The sequence below is a fragment of the Caretta caretta genome, chromosome 12 (genome assembly GCF_965140235.1).
Source record: "Caretta caretta isolate rCarCar2 chromosome 12, rCarCar1.hap1, whole genome shotgun sequence".
Taxonomy (NCBI): domain Eukaryota; kingdom Metazoa; phylum Chordata; order Testudines; family Cheloniidae; genus Caretta; species Caretta caretta.
In genome coordinates this window covers 5,007,241-5,019,748 of record NC_134217.1, presented here as the reverse complement: position 1 = coordinate 5,019,748, position 12,508 = coordinate 5,007,241, and the positions used below count along the sequence as shown (strand labels likewise).

The following is a 12,508-nucleotide window of genomic DNA, read 5'->3' as shown; positions in this document are numbered from 1 at the left end:
AAAAGCATGAAGGTGTTTGAAAATTTAACACATGCACAATGGAGACTGGCCTCAGGGGTGTCCGAGGTGAGCACTGACAGCCTGATACTGACTGAGAGAGGACAGGTAGGGTGGGGATTGACTGTGAAGGGCCTTAAGAGTGAAGACAAGCAGCTGATGTCTGATGTAATGAAAAAGGGGAAGCCAGTGGAGCACTCAGAAAGGGGGTGACATGGCCGAACTGACAGGGGAAGAAAAAGATCTAACGTCTCCCCCTCACGAGGAACAAGCATGTGAGATTAGGGGAGCAGCGGTAACAAGAAAACTGGGGGTGGGGGGCAGAGAAACTACATTTCCATCCGGCTCCTCTTCCGCCGGCGCTGCCGTTTCCCCAAGAGGGGAGAGCTGCCCGGCCTAGCCTGGCCCCTGCAGCAGCCCGGCTCCACCCTGCCACCCGGCGGCTCCTGGCCCGGGATCGCCGCAGAGGGACTCCCGCACCTTGTAGCCCACCACAGCGCCACGGCTGGAGGAGCAGAGACCAGCGCCACGGGCACAGCTCAGGGGGCTGGAGGAAGAGGAGCAGAAAGGAAGGATCCACAGCGTGCCCCCAGCGGGCGGGGGGGGGCGCGCGCCCCGACGGACACAAGCGGGCGGGGCGGGGCGCGGAGGGGAGGGGGGGGCGCGCGCCCCGACGGACACAAGCGGGCGGGGCGCGGAGGGGAGGGGGGGGGCGCGCGCCCCGACGGACACAAGCGGGCGGGGAGGGGAGAGGAGGGGCGCGCGCCCCGACGGACACAAGCAGGCGGGGAGGGGGCCCCGACGGACACAAGCGGGCGGGGAGGGGCGGGGAGGGGGGGGGCGCGCGCCCCGACGGACACAAGCGGGCGGGGCGGGGAGGGGAGGGGGGGGGCGCGCGCCCCGAGGGACACAAGCGGGCGGGGAGGGGAGGGGGGGGGCGCGCGCCCCGACGGACACAGGCGGGCGGGGAGGGGGGGGCGCGCGCCCCGACGGACACAAGCGGGCGGGGGGGGAGGGGGGGCGCGCGCCCCGACGGACACAGGCGGGCGGGGAGGGGCGCCCCCGGCGAGGACAGCCGGGCACGGGCGGGACAGTCTCGGGGCCCTCACCCGCCGGCCGGTCCAGCTTGAGGATGTCCCTCAGGTGCTGGGTCGCGTCCTCGATGTCGATGCTGGCAGAGGCCATGGGCCCGCTTCCCGCTACGCTCCCAGCTCCGGTCAGACCCGCCGACTCCACTTCCGCTTCCGGTCCGTTCGCCACCGCGGCCCCCGGAAACCAGCCCTGGTCAGGCACGTTCCGACCGAACCAGAGGCGGTGGGTGAGATTCTCCCTCCCCTCCCCTCCCCTGGCCTGGCCTGGCCTGGCCCCCACTGTCTGGAGACCCCCTGACCGGCGGCCGGAGCGTGATGTATGTCTGTCAGTAGGTATCGTTGGGGGGCAGGGGGCATTGTTAGACGGGTGGGTCGGGGGCCGTTGTTACGGGGGGAGGGGGCATTGTTAGACGGGTGGGTCGGGGGGGGCCGTTGTTACGGGGGGAGGGGGCATTGTTAGACGGGGTGGGTTGGGGGGGCCGTTGTTACGGGGGGAGGGGGCATTGTTAGACGGGGTGGGTTGGGGGGGCCGTTGTTACGGGGGGAGGGGGCATTGTTAGGCGGGGTGGGTCGGGGGGCCGTTGTTACAGGGGGAGGGGGCATTGTTAGACGGGGTGGGTTGGGGGGGCCGTTGTTACAGGGGGAGGGGGCATTGTTAGGCGGGGTGGGTTGGGGGGCCGTTGTTACGGGGGGGGAGGGGGCATTGTTAGACGGGGTGGGTTGGGGGGCCGTTGTTACGGGGGGGAGGGGGCATTGTTAGACGGGGTGGGTTGGGGGGGCCGTTGTTACGGGGGGAGGGGGCATTGTTAGGCGGGGTGGGTCGGGGGGCCGTTGTTACAGGGCAGGGGGCATTGTTAGACGGGGTGGGTCGGGGGCCGTTGTTACGGGGGGAGGGGGCATTGTTAGGTGGGGTGGGTCGGGGGCCGTTGTTACGGGGGGAGCGGGCATTGTTAGACGGGTGGGTCGGGGGCCATTGTTACAGGGCAGGGGGCATTGTTAGACGGGGTGGGTCGGGGGGCCGTTGTTACAGGGGGAGGGGGCATTGTTAGGCGGGGTGGGTTGGGGGGCCGTTGTTACGGGGGGGAGGGGGCATTGTTAGACGGGGTGGGTCGGGGGCCATTGTTACAGGGCAGGGGGCATTGTTAGACGGGGTGGGTCGGGGGGCTGTTGTTACGGGGGGGAGGGGGCATTGTTAGACGGGGTGGGTCGGGGGCCATTGTTACAGGGCAGGGGGCATTGTTAGACGGGGTGGGTTGGGGGGGGCCGTTGTTACGGGGGAGGGGGCATTGTTAGACGGGGTGGGTCGGGGGCCGTTGTTACGGGGGGAGGGTTGGGGGGCCGTTGTTACGGGGGGGAGGGGGCATTGTTAGACGGGGTGGGTCGGGGGGGGCATTGTTAATGGGGAGGGGGCATTGTTAAACGGGGTGGGTCGGGGGCTATTGTTACGGGGCAGGGGGTATTGTCTGAATTGCCTCTGCCCCATCAAGGCCAAGGGTCCTATGGACCAGCAGAGGCAGCACCTGAGCGCCCTGTGGAGATTCTGCTACCACCTCAAAGAGAAAGTTGGTGTCATTTCCTTGCTTCTGAGGGGTCACCCGTGCATCGAAGGCACAGAGGGACCTAGGGCAGCTGACTCAGGCTGCAGGGCCATAAAACTGCAGCATAGACACTCCCGTGCAGGATGGAGCCTGCACTCTGACACTCTCCCCGCCTCCTGAGGACTCAGAGGCCAAGCTTCAGTCCAAGCCCAAATGTCTACACTGCAATGTTCTAGCCCTGCATGACGAGCCCTGTGAGCCCAAGTCTGCTGTCCTGGGCTAGCCACACATCTTTTATTGCAGTGTAGACATACCTATAGAATTTGTCTGAACTAAAGAGAGAGGTCTTGGGGCTAGCCACCATGTTTTCTACCTTGACCCAACTATGTCAAGGTAAAAAGTATTAATCTGCAGCTTTACTAAGAAAAAGGAAAGACTACCTAACACGTGTTAGTTAGCCCCAACCTAACCTTGTCCTCTCTTCCTAATCTAGGCAAACCAAGCCATTGCTCTGAAAGGAAAGCCTTCTGCTTGTGGTTGGGCATATTCCACTGCCTCTTCCAAATAGGACCTCCACAGCCCCAAGATCCAAGGCAGATTGATGATCCCTGGGGAACGGGAGCAGGTGTGCTGTAGGCTAAGAGATGCACCCAGGGGGCACAGGGTGAATCCTGTTAGAGAGCTCCTGAAGCAGCTTCAAGGACAAGGACTGTCTCAGCTCCTGTCTTCCTGTGGCAGGTGTGAGCCCTGGGGCTCTCCACTGCCTGCTCTGTTTGGGGGCCGGAAAGGCACTAGGAGACTCCTTCTGCCCTGGGAATGGAAGGAAACAGACTAGGACTATTTTCTCAAAGAAAAGCAAAGAGAGCAGGATGACATGGCCCTGAAACCATCTTTTCCTCTTGCCATAATGGACTGCCCCCTCCCAGTTAAACAGAAGCAGTGGATCCTCTGCCTTGAACACCTTCCACCACTTTTAGATCCTTTCCATTCACAAGCATAAACATTTATCTCCCCCTCACACTAAAGCTCGGGTGCCTGGCCCTAGCTAATACAAAAGCTACTTTCAGACCCAAACAGGCCCAATGCTCCTTGAACTGGGCTAGCAAGGAACGTAGTGGTCTCAGCTATATGCATCATTCCAATCTCTTTCCAACTGGGCAACTGCTATAGAGAAGAGGGAAGGCAACAGTGGTGCAAGTCTTCACTTACTGCTTCTGGTTTGGATCAAGGATTCCTAGGTAAGTGCTCTGCATTTTGACAGGAGATCAGGCTAAGAAAGACAATGAGCCTGAAATTCATGACTACAGCCTGGCTTGGAGGGGTCTGATTTGCTCTGGGAGGAGGGAAAGCATTCTATTTAAACTGACAGGTTTCAGAGGAACAGCCGTGTTAGTCTGTATTCGCAAAAAGAAAAGGAGTACTTGTGGCACCTTAGAGACTAACCAATTTATTTGAGCATGAGCTTTCGTGAGCTACAGCTCACTTCATCAGATGTTTACCGTGGAAACTGCAGCAGACTTTATATACACACAGAGAATATGAAACAATACCTCCTCCCACCCCACTGTCAGTGGGGTGGGAGGAGGTATTGTTTCATATTCTCTGTGTGTATATAAAGTCTGCTGCAGTTTCCACGGTAAACATCTGACCACGGTAAACATCTGATGAAGTGAGCTGTAGCTCACGAAAGCTCATGCTCAAATAAATTGGTTAGTCTCTAAGGTGCCACAAGTACTCCTTTTCTTTTTATTTAAACTGAGCTTCTCAGGGCCCATGTTCAACAACAACAGTGCAGCAGTCTGAGGGTGGAGGAGGTAAAGGATGGATATACAACCACAAACAAGTATTGTGGCGCAGGTCAGTACAAATAAGGAGACATGGTGAGGTGAAATGTTATCGGGGGACAGACTGCTTCACAAGTTGAGAGAGGTTTGAGCTTCTTTTTTTAAAAGAAAAAATGTTGCGGCGAATCATGTTACTTCAGTCTTTCCCTTGGATATGTCCATTGCCAGAGACACTGTGTTTAGCCCACATACAGTATCTTTAGACAAAGGAGTGAAAAGCTTTCCTTGGGTCAAAGTCAAATAAATCCTTCACAGGAGGTCAGTTTGGGGTTCCTGTCAGCCAAACAAAGCAGAGCACAGCTTCGTGCTTTCCCAAGTAAGCTCCCTTTCCCTGTCCATGATGGGACCAGACAGCAGCCTTCATCCTAAAGCAAGTTTATAGCCACACCCAAGGTTATGGCATTGCACCTAGGCTGCAGAGTCACACTGAAGGCAGCCTCAATTCTACTCACTCTTTTGGGACCAACAGGAGATTGGATAACGTGAGTCTGTGGCTGAACAACTGTTAAATGAGCACAGATTAACAGGACCCCCTCCCCAATCATAAAACCCATCGCTATTAAGGTGGCATGTGAAAACTGGTAGATGTGAGAAATAACAAAGCAGTGTCCTTTAGAGGAAGCTCACACAGACAATGCAGTCCGAAAGCAGCTGCCTGTCACTGCAAATAGGATTCAGGAGGAGAAGTCACATCTAACGCAGTTAGGGAGATCCAAGATCTTTGGTAACAAGAACTTCAGCCTGTAAGTTGTCATCATGATGAGGAGTCTAAATTTCTCTTAAGAGTAGGCAAAGCACCATAACCCAATAAACTCATCTTACCAGCAGTGCACTAGTTTGAGCAGCGAGGTCTGCATTCCCTCTAGCAGCTGAGGTGGTAGGTTGAGATATTTCACACCCAATGGCAGGAATACTGCAGTAGAGCTGAGCTGTTCTCGGCTCTTCCCCAGTCTAGTTTTTCCAGTGTTAGGACCCAGCCATAATCTAATCTCTGGTTTCTTGGCTTGAGCCCAAGCAAGCAACCTTTGTTGAAGAAAACCTTTATTGATTAACACATTGGTCACAGGTACAATCATAACAAGCCATCATCATACAGTAGAGCATATACTGAATGTATAGTCTTACTCCACACACCTGTTCACTTGACTTAAATTGACCCACAAGGCTATTGCTGTACATAGACCTACAATTTTAAAGACCTGTTTTCCTCTGTAAGCACATAGATTTCCCATCACAAAACATTGTGTAAGCTCTGTATCATTCAATGACTGCATCAGGTTTTTTCCATTTTCTTCTGATAAGCCAGATAACTGCTGGTGGCACATTTTCATGTTTACAGCTAGTGGACAGAGAACTCATGACCCAGAGGTATTCCAAGGAGGGTCACATCTGGAGCAATGTTAGAGCATCAAGAGGTCACCCTATTTCTGTAGCAAGTAGCGCAATGGTCTTCCAGTCTATTCACAAGAGAGCAGCTCTGGCATAATAGCTAATACAGAGTACAGAGCTAGGTGGTCAAACACCCAACACTGCGTATTGCACACAGCTGCGGATGTTTAAAGTCTATGGTGCAGATTAGCTTAGAAATTCTTCCCCTCCAATTTGAGTTAGGGTTAGAACCCATTTTCTTCAGCCAAGACAATTCTAGATAGCCGTCCAAGGCAGCTATAACTGCAGTACACATGTGCCACCAAGGGGAAGGTTCCAAGTTATTCAGTGTGAACAGAAGCCAGTCATTCCCTTCTTAGGGACAAGGAATATGCTTTTCCTTTCCCCACCTTCTAGTCAACATGTGATGTTCCATAAGGACTAGATAGGTTGTCTGCAATAATCACATTTGGGGAATTTTCTTAAGGCATCTTTTTAATATGGCTATTAACACTGCTAATATTAAGGCCAGCATGACCTTCCAGCTAAGCATGGTACCATGAGAGAATCCCAAAAGTTTCATCCAGGGTGGCCAGGACAAGACAGGCTTTTTGGAATGAGAATCCTGGATTTATAGAACGCATCATTCTCCCCACCTAGAGTAGTTAAGAGGGGCAAGAACATCCCTTCTCCTCCTCCCTCCAGGCAGCCCCCCTACATTTGTAGGTGGCTATTTCAGAATTCACTCCAACACTTGCAGTGAGATATGGGCAGCAGTGCAAGAGCAACGGTTTACGTTGGAATAAATGGCTTCTTTAAAGCAGTCCTTGAGCGGAAGCCGTAACTAAGAGAGCAAGTGTCTCTCCCCTTACCCTGGCTCAGCGAACGAGCTGCAGCCTCCCAGAAGCACTTTATGTAGCACTGGCTTCTGCAGGAAGTAGAACTGGCACTTGTCTTCTCTAGATAGGGAGCCAGGGCCGAACTACCAAGGGGAAGAAACTTACTGCAATGCAAGAAGTTAAGCAGGCAAGAAACCTTCTGGGGCAGCTGATTGCACCGTTCTCTGAATTTCAGGTTTGTAAAGCGTAAGAGGGGAGCATGTGAAATAATGGTCAGACTAAGATTGATAGGAAGCATCACTCCTTTAGCCTAGTAATTAAGTAGCTCTCTTGCAAGAGCAAGTTATAGAGTTGGATGCTAAGGGGTCTCTGGGTTTAGTGGGCAGGATCTTTCTGCATAACAGATCTTACCTGATCACTCTCGTTACAATGTATATGGCAACAACCATTGTTTCATGTTCTCATGTGTATATAAAATCCCCCTACTGTATTTTCCACTGCATGCATCCAATGAAGTGAGCTGTAGCTCACGAAAACTCATGCTCAAATAAATTGGTTAGTCTCTAAGGTGCCACAAGTACTCCTTTTCTTTTTGCGAATACAGACTAACACGGCTGCTACTCTGAAGAAAGATTCGATTAGAGAGTCAACTCTATTTGAGCCAGCCTCCTCTCTCTAATTCGAGAACAGACTGGAAGAAGATGGGTCTAAGGTCTAATAGCAGAGGGGAGGGTTTCCTATCTTGAGATCAAAAAAACAATAGCCCCAGACCATGAAGAATGGCCCTTTTGTATATAAGGGTTTTTCTGCTAAGGACTAATCCTTCTATTATGGGATTAATAGAACATTGTGATACTATTTCTAGAGCAGAGAAGCAGTAATAGGAAATTAACAGTCTGCTACTTCTATTCCTTGTTGCCCATTTAAAATTGAGGTGAACAGCAAGTTAGAGTGGAACAAGGACAGTGTGGTTAGCACATCAACGAGAGAGCCCAAAGCCTGTTTTCAGGAGAGCTCAGCTCCCATTTAGGGACCAAAATACATGACCAGATTTTCAAGAGAGCCGAGCACACTGTGTACTGAGCTCTCTTGGAAACCTGGCCATAAGTGTCACAATAAGAGCAGCTGAGTTCTGTGCACTTTTGAAAATCTGGACCCATCAGGTTAGTCAGCCGTAAGTGACGTGAATGATGCAATCTAGTTAATGTGGCATCTTTTACTATGAAAAAAAATCTAGAAATACTCAAATATAGGAATCCCTTCACCAATGAAATGCTGCCCCCTCTGGGGTGGCATGCGGCAGCTGACTGCCTATCAACAAGAACACTATATACCGGTTTAGAACAGAGTTTGAATGCATACCCAATTCAAACCACAGGGGAAGTTCAGAGGCTGAATGTAGTTACTTAGAGTGGGAATTTGGATAGGACATTGGCATTAAATGCAATTTTGAGAAGAGGGAGACATGCAAAAAAACAAAGTTCTATTGGCAATTCAGAAAGCTGGAGGCTACATTACCCAGAGCGGTAGAACACAGAGGAAATACAGTTGGCATATTTAGCTGGAAGGACTTAGCGATGATTGACACCATAACGAGTGTTATGACAAGACACGTAACTAATACATATTGCCATGATTGTCAACTTTGTGCATTACCTTCTGTCTGTTCTGCATAAAATAAAGACTAAAAAAAAGCTTAAACAACTGAAGTCTGACTTTACAGGGCACATGAAAATATGAACCACAAGCCTCCACCTCTGGCTGCTGAAGTGGGGGGGGGGGGGGGGGGCGGGAGAGAGGAAGAGATCTGTGGCCACGGCATATTAGGATTGATGTTCAGCTGCAAGAGACGTGATGCAAGTGTACAGTTAGAACTAAAGGGTCAGGTGGATTTTCAGGTTTGTAAGTGTAGACAGCCAGGTAGACACAGAAGTCCAAAGAACTGACTAAAGACTTTATGGTTATGCACTCAACATCCAAGTCATTAAAACAATTTAAACTGTTAAGAAAATCTCATGGTTTTATTATTGTATAATGTAGCATTGAGACATCTGAACAAATCAGTATCTGGGCTGTACAGGCCGCTGTTCTTTCCTTTCATTTCTTTGGGTTACTAGAGCAACTGGTCAGTACATAAAGAGACAACCTTTTGCATTATGGATTCTTTCCAAGGCATGCTGGTACAACACACATTTCTCTTGTCAAATGCAGCTAAGTCTAACTTCCAAACATCATGCACAAGAAACTCATCTAGTGACAACGTAAACTTGGCAGAAGGGCAGGTCATGGATCTTGCTCGCTCGCTCACTGCGGTGTTGCAGGTTTGTGTAGGATATTTGGAATGTTCCGTGAGTGTGAATATATCAGTAAAGGAGAGGAGAAAGAGAAAGCACAGGTGCCTTGGGGGTACCAGCTCAGCCGTAGTTGTGCAGTGCTAGCCTGAACATGTCATTGGTGCAAACCCAGGCATCATTGATGTTCTTTAATATAAATATCTGGTGGAATCCTATGATAGGATCTTCGTCAGCCTATGGAGAGGGGAGGGAAAAAAAGATTTTAAAAAGCTCTTCACTTTGCCAAATATATTCAAAACACAAGATTCAGCAGCTGATGCCAACGGTGATGTCATGCTCTACAATGTACCTTACACCTCCCAACAATACCATTCAGCTTTAAGATAGCCAGGGATTTCTCCTCTTAGATGTTCACACCATATTTTTAATTCAGTGATGTAGGATTTCCTCAGTGCAGCTTACCTAAACCCAGAGTTTCTCTAAAGCCACTGGAGATTTAGCATAGATTTATTATTGTTACAGCAGCACTTGCCTCCTACAGATAAAGATGCAACTGCACTCACACAAACTGGTGGTTTCAGCAGTACTCCTTATTCTGGCCCCAAAAGAACAGCCCAGCAACAAACTGAAATAGTGATTTGGTTAAGTGTAAAAAAGTCATATGAAAGTCAATGAAGTAGTGCATTATGTTAAAATAAACCACAGTCTAGTAAGAAGTTAGTTTGTGATGTAACTGCCGTGGTGGGGACTGGCTTCAGAAGGGAGTTTCCATGGAAGTCAGCAGCAGTAACTTGGCCTAAGGATGTAGCACCATGATGGTTTAAGGAGAAGGTTCCAGAGGGTGGACCATGCGGAGCTGACTGGTTACGTGTTACTAACTCTTCTCTTTGTTTCCAGGTGGTAGTCTGCATTAAGAAAAGCTAAATATGTGAGTTACCATCATAATGTTACTTTTCCATGTAAACGATTGCTGTGGTTGCCATGGGATGTCCTGGGATAACGAATGAGATGTTAAGTGTCCATGAGGATCTCTATAAGATGTGGTTTACACTAAAATGTTGGAAAACCCAGATTTGGGGTATTTAATGCCAGATTATAAATAATGAGTAACTGAAACTGTTAGTTTGGATGGCACTATGCTCAGCCTACACACACAATGCTCTGCCCACCACAACCTCAAGAACTTTGGTTACGTCTTGCAGTCTCGTACAGCTGTCTTCAGCAGCACTGCTCCTGACCAGGTGGAGGGGTTACTTCAAGGTGACTCAAGACCCACCCCAGGACCAAGTGAAGAACCAATCTAGACTCTCCAACTCAAAGCCCATACCACATGCTTTAAGAAATATGTGTTTGTTAGTATGAGATCTCTTTGGAACAGAAACATGCAAGTGCTCTCCAGAAAGTGACTTAATACAGCTTTAACCAGAGAGGCCAAATGGTTCCCTAAGAATGGATTCCCATCTCATAGGAAATGGAACATACTGTGGCCTCGTATGAGTGATTCTCATCTCTTTCCCAAAAGTTTATAGATATATTTTAGAGCTGCCACAAACAAAAGTTGACACCACTGCTCCATTCTTCAAGTTATAAGAGCTTGCATCTTCCCTAACCAATAGCCATGGATCAAGAGTGTCAGATTAAATTGCTTTGGCAGGTCTGCAACTCAATATTAAATCAAGTATTTTCTATTCTCCTCTTTCTGAGCATCAATAAGTAAGTAAATCTAAAGGGAATTCCAGTGGGAATAGAACTGTAGTAGCTCTGAAGTTCTGAATAGAGACTTCATGGCATCAGCACAGTGTGAACAGAGACTGCCAAACCAGATTAGGTCCAGCTAGTCCAGAGGTGGGCAATCTATGGCCCGCGGGCCACATCCAGCCCAAAGGACCGTCCTGTCCTGCCCAGCCCCTGAGCTCCTCCCCCAGTGTCCCCCATCCCCTGCAGCCTGAGCGTTCCGCGCCACTAGTGATCTGGCCCACCGCTCTTGCTGGGCAGCGCAGCGGTGTGGCTAGCTCCGGCATGGTAAGGGGGCGGGGGGTCCCGGGGCATCAGTCAGGGGACAGGGAGCGGGGGGGGGGGGGGGTGTTGGATGGGGTGGAGGCATCAGGGGATGGGGAAAAGGGGGGGTTGGATAGGGCATGGGAGTCCCAGGGGGCCTGTCAGGGGTGGGGGGTCCCAGGAGGGGGTGGTCAGGGGACAAGGAGTAGGGGGGGTCAGATGGGGTCGGAGGTTCTGAGGGGGGCAGTCAGGGGGCGGGAAGTGGGAGGGGTCCGATAGGGGGAGGGGGCCAGGCTGTTTGGGGAGGCACAGCCTTCCCTACCCAGCCGCCCTCCATATAGTTTTACAAACCCAATGTGGCTCTCCCGCCAAAAAGTTTGCCCACCCCGAGCTAGTCCCATTACTCTGCCTCTGACAATGGCCAACACCAGATGTTGCAGAGGAAAATGCTAGCAGCTACAATAATGGAATAATCTGCCCTTCTAGGAAGCGTCTCACCTCATTTAGAGATTGGTTTATGCCCTAAAACATGAGGATTTATATCACTCCTAGATTTAACCTATCAAATATAACTATGGATTTTTCTCATAATTCATTCAAATATCTATGCCTTTTATGAATCCTAAACTCTTGCTAGTGCTTGATATTTTGTGGCAAAGACTTCCACAGATTTGTTCGTTCAGTAGGTAGAGGAATATTTCTTTCACAGCTTAAAATGCATGCCTTCCAAAGTCCTTTGAGGTTCCCTACCTCTTTGGCAGAGAACCTCACAAAGGGCTATGAATGAAGCTAAGTGATTACACAGTAAGAGGTAAATTCCATCACTGATAAGAGCTTGTTTATTGGCTTAATTTGGGCTGGGTTTCCATTTCCTGAATGGATACCATTTAGCTGGGATCCCTTCCTACCAAAGCCATCAACAGCCATTTAAGCACACCCTTTTGCTTGCCTTCCTGCTTCCCTTGTGCCTTTATTATTGGCTGCATGCCACCTGCATGCTAAGCTATGGATTTTAACAGCAGGGTTGGACTAGTTTCTTTTTGTGATTCCCCTTTCCAAAGGGAAGTGTCACTATGCTGGATTTTGGGGAACTTTCTTCTTTGAGGATGTTGAGCATAGCTACACTGCAGTCACGGTTATTTAATGGCTCAACTAGCGCTCTGATCAACTCTTTCAGAGCTAGCAGTTTCAAAAAATTTAAACTGCTTCTTTAACCCTTTGCTGACCAGACTGACCATAGGAACGGCCATATGGGTCAGACCAATGGTCCATCTACCCCAGTATCCCGTCTTCCAACAATGGTGAGTATCACATGCTTCAAAGTGAATGAACAGGAAAATCATCAAGTGAGCCATCCTGTCGTCCAGTCCCGTATCTGGCAGTCAGAGCCTAGAGACACCCAGAACATGGGGCTGCATCACTGACCATCTTGGCTAATAGCCATTGATAGACCTATCCTCCATGAACGTATCTAATTCTTTTTTGAATCCAGTCATAGTTTTGGCCTTCACAATATCCCCAGGTTGACTGTGTGTTGTG

General features: G+C 50.2%; 2 protein-coding genes and 1 long non-coding RNA gene across 7 annotated transcripts in view; 1 reads left to right on the top strand and 2 right to left on the bottom strand.

Moving 5' to 3' along the window:
- Positions 1–1,262, bottom strand: part of EDC4 (enhancer of mRNA decapping 4) — a 59,083-nt gene extending 57,821 nt beyond the window's left edge. Inside the window, exon 1 of the mRNA XM_075118282.1 lies at positions 1,107–1,262. Within this exon, the coding sequence (XP_074974383.1) occupies positions 1,107–1,182 (76 nt within the window). The 5' untranslated portion in view covers positions 1,183–1,262. The remainder of the gene's footprint in view (positions 1–1,106) is intronic.
- Positions 1,263–1,300: 38 nt separating this feature from the next.
- On the top strand, positions 1,301–10,659 carry LOC125620905 (uncharacterized). The gene is made up of 3 exons (XR_007352350.2): positions 1,301–1,405; positions 3,120–3,864; positions 9,869–10,659. It is a non-coding gene; the product is annotated as an uncharacterized LOC125620905 (long non-coding RNA).
- NUTF2 (nuclear transport factor 2) overlaps positions 8,671–12,508 on the bottom strand; it is a 51,865-nt gene continuing 48,027 nt past the window's right edge. For all 5 annotated transcript variants that reach the window (XM_048817168.2, XM_048817170.2, XM_048817167.1 and 2 more), the window contains one exon: positions 8,671–9,205. In XM_048817168.2, the coding sequence (XP_048673125.1) occupies positions 9,092–9,205 (114 nt within the window). In that variant the 3' untranslated portion in view covers positions 8,671–9,091. The remainder of the gene's footprint in view (positions 9,206–12,508) is intronic.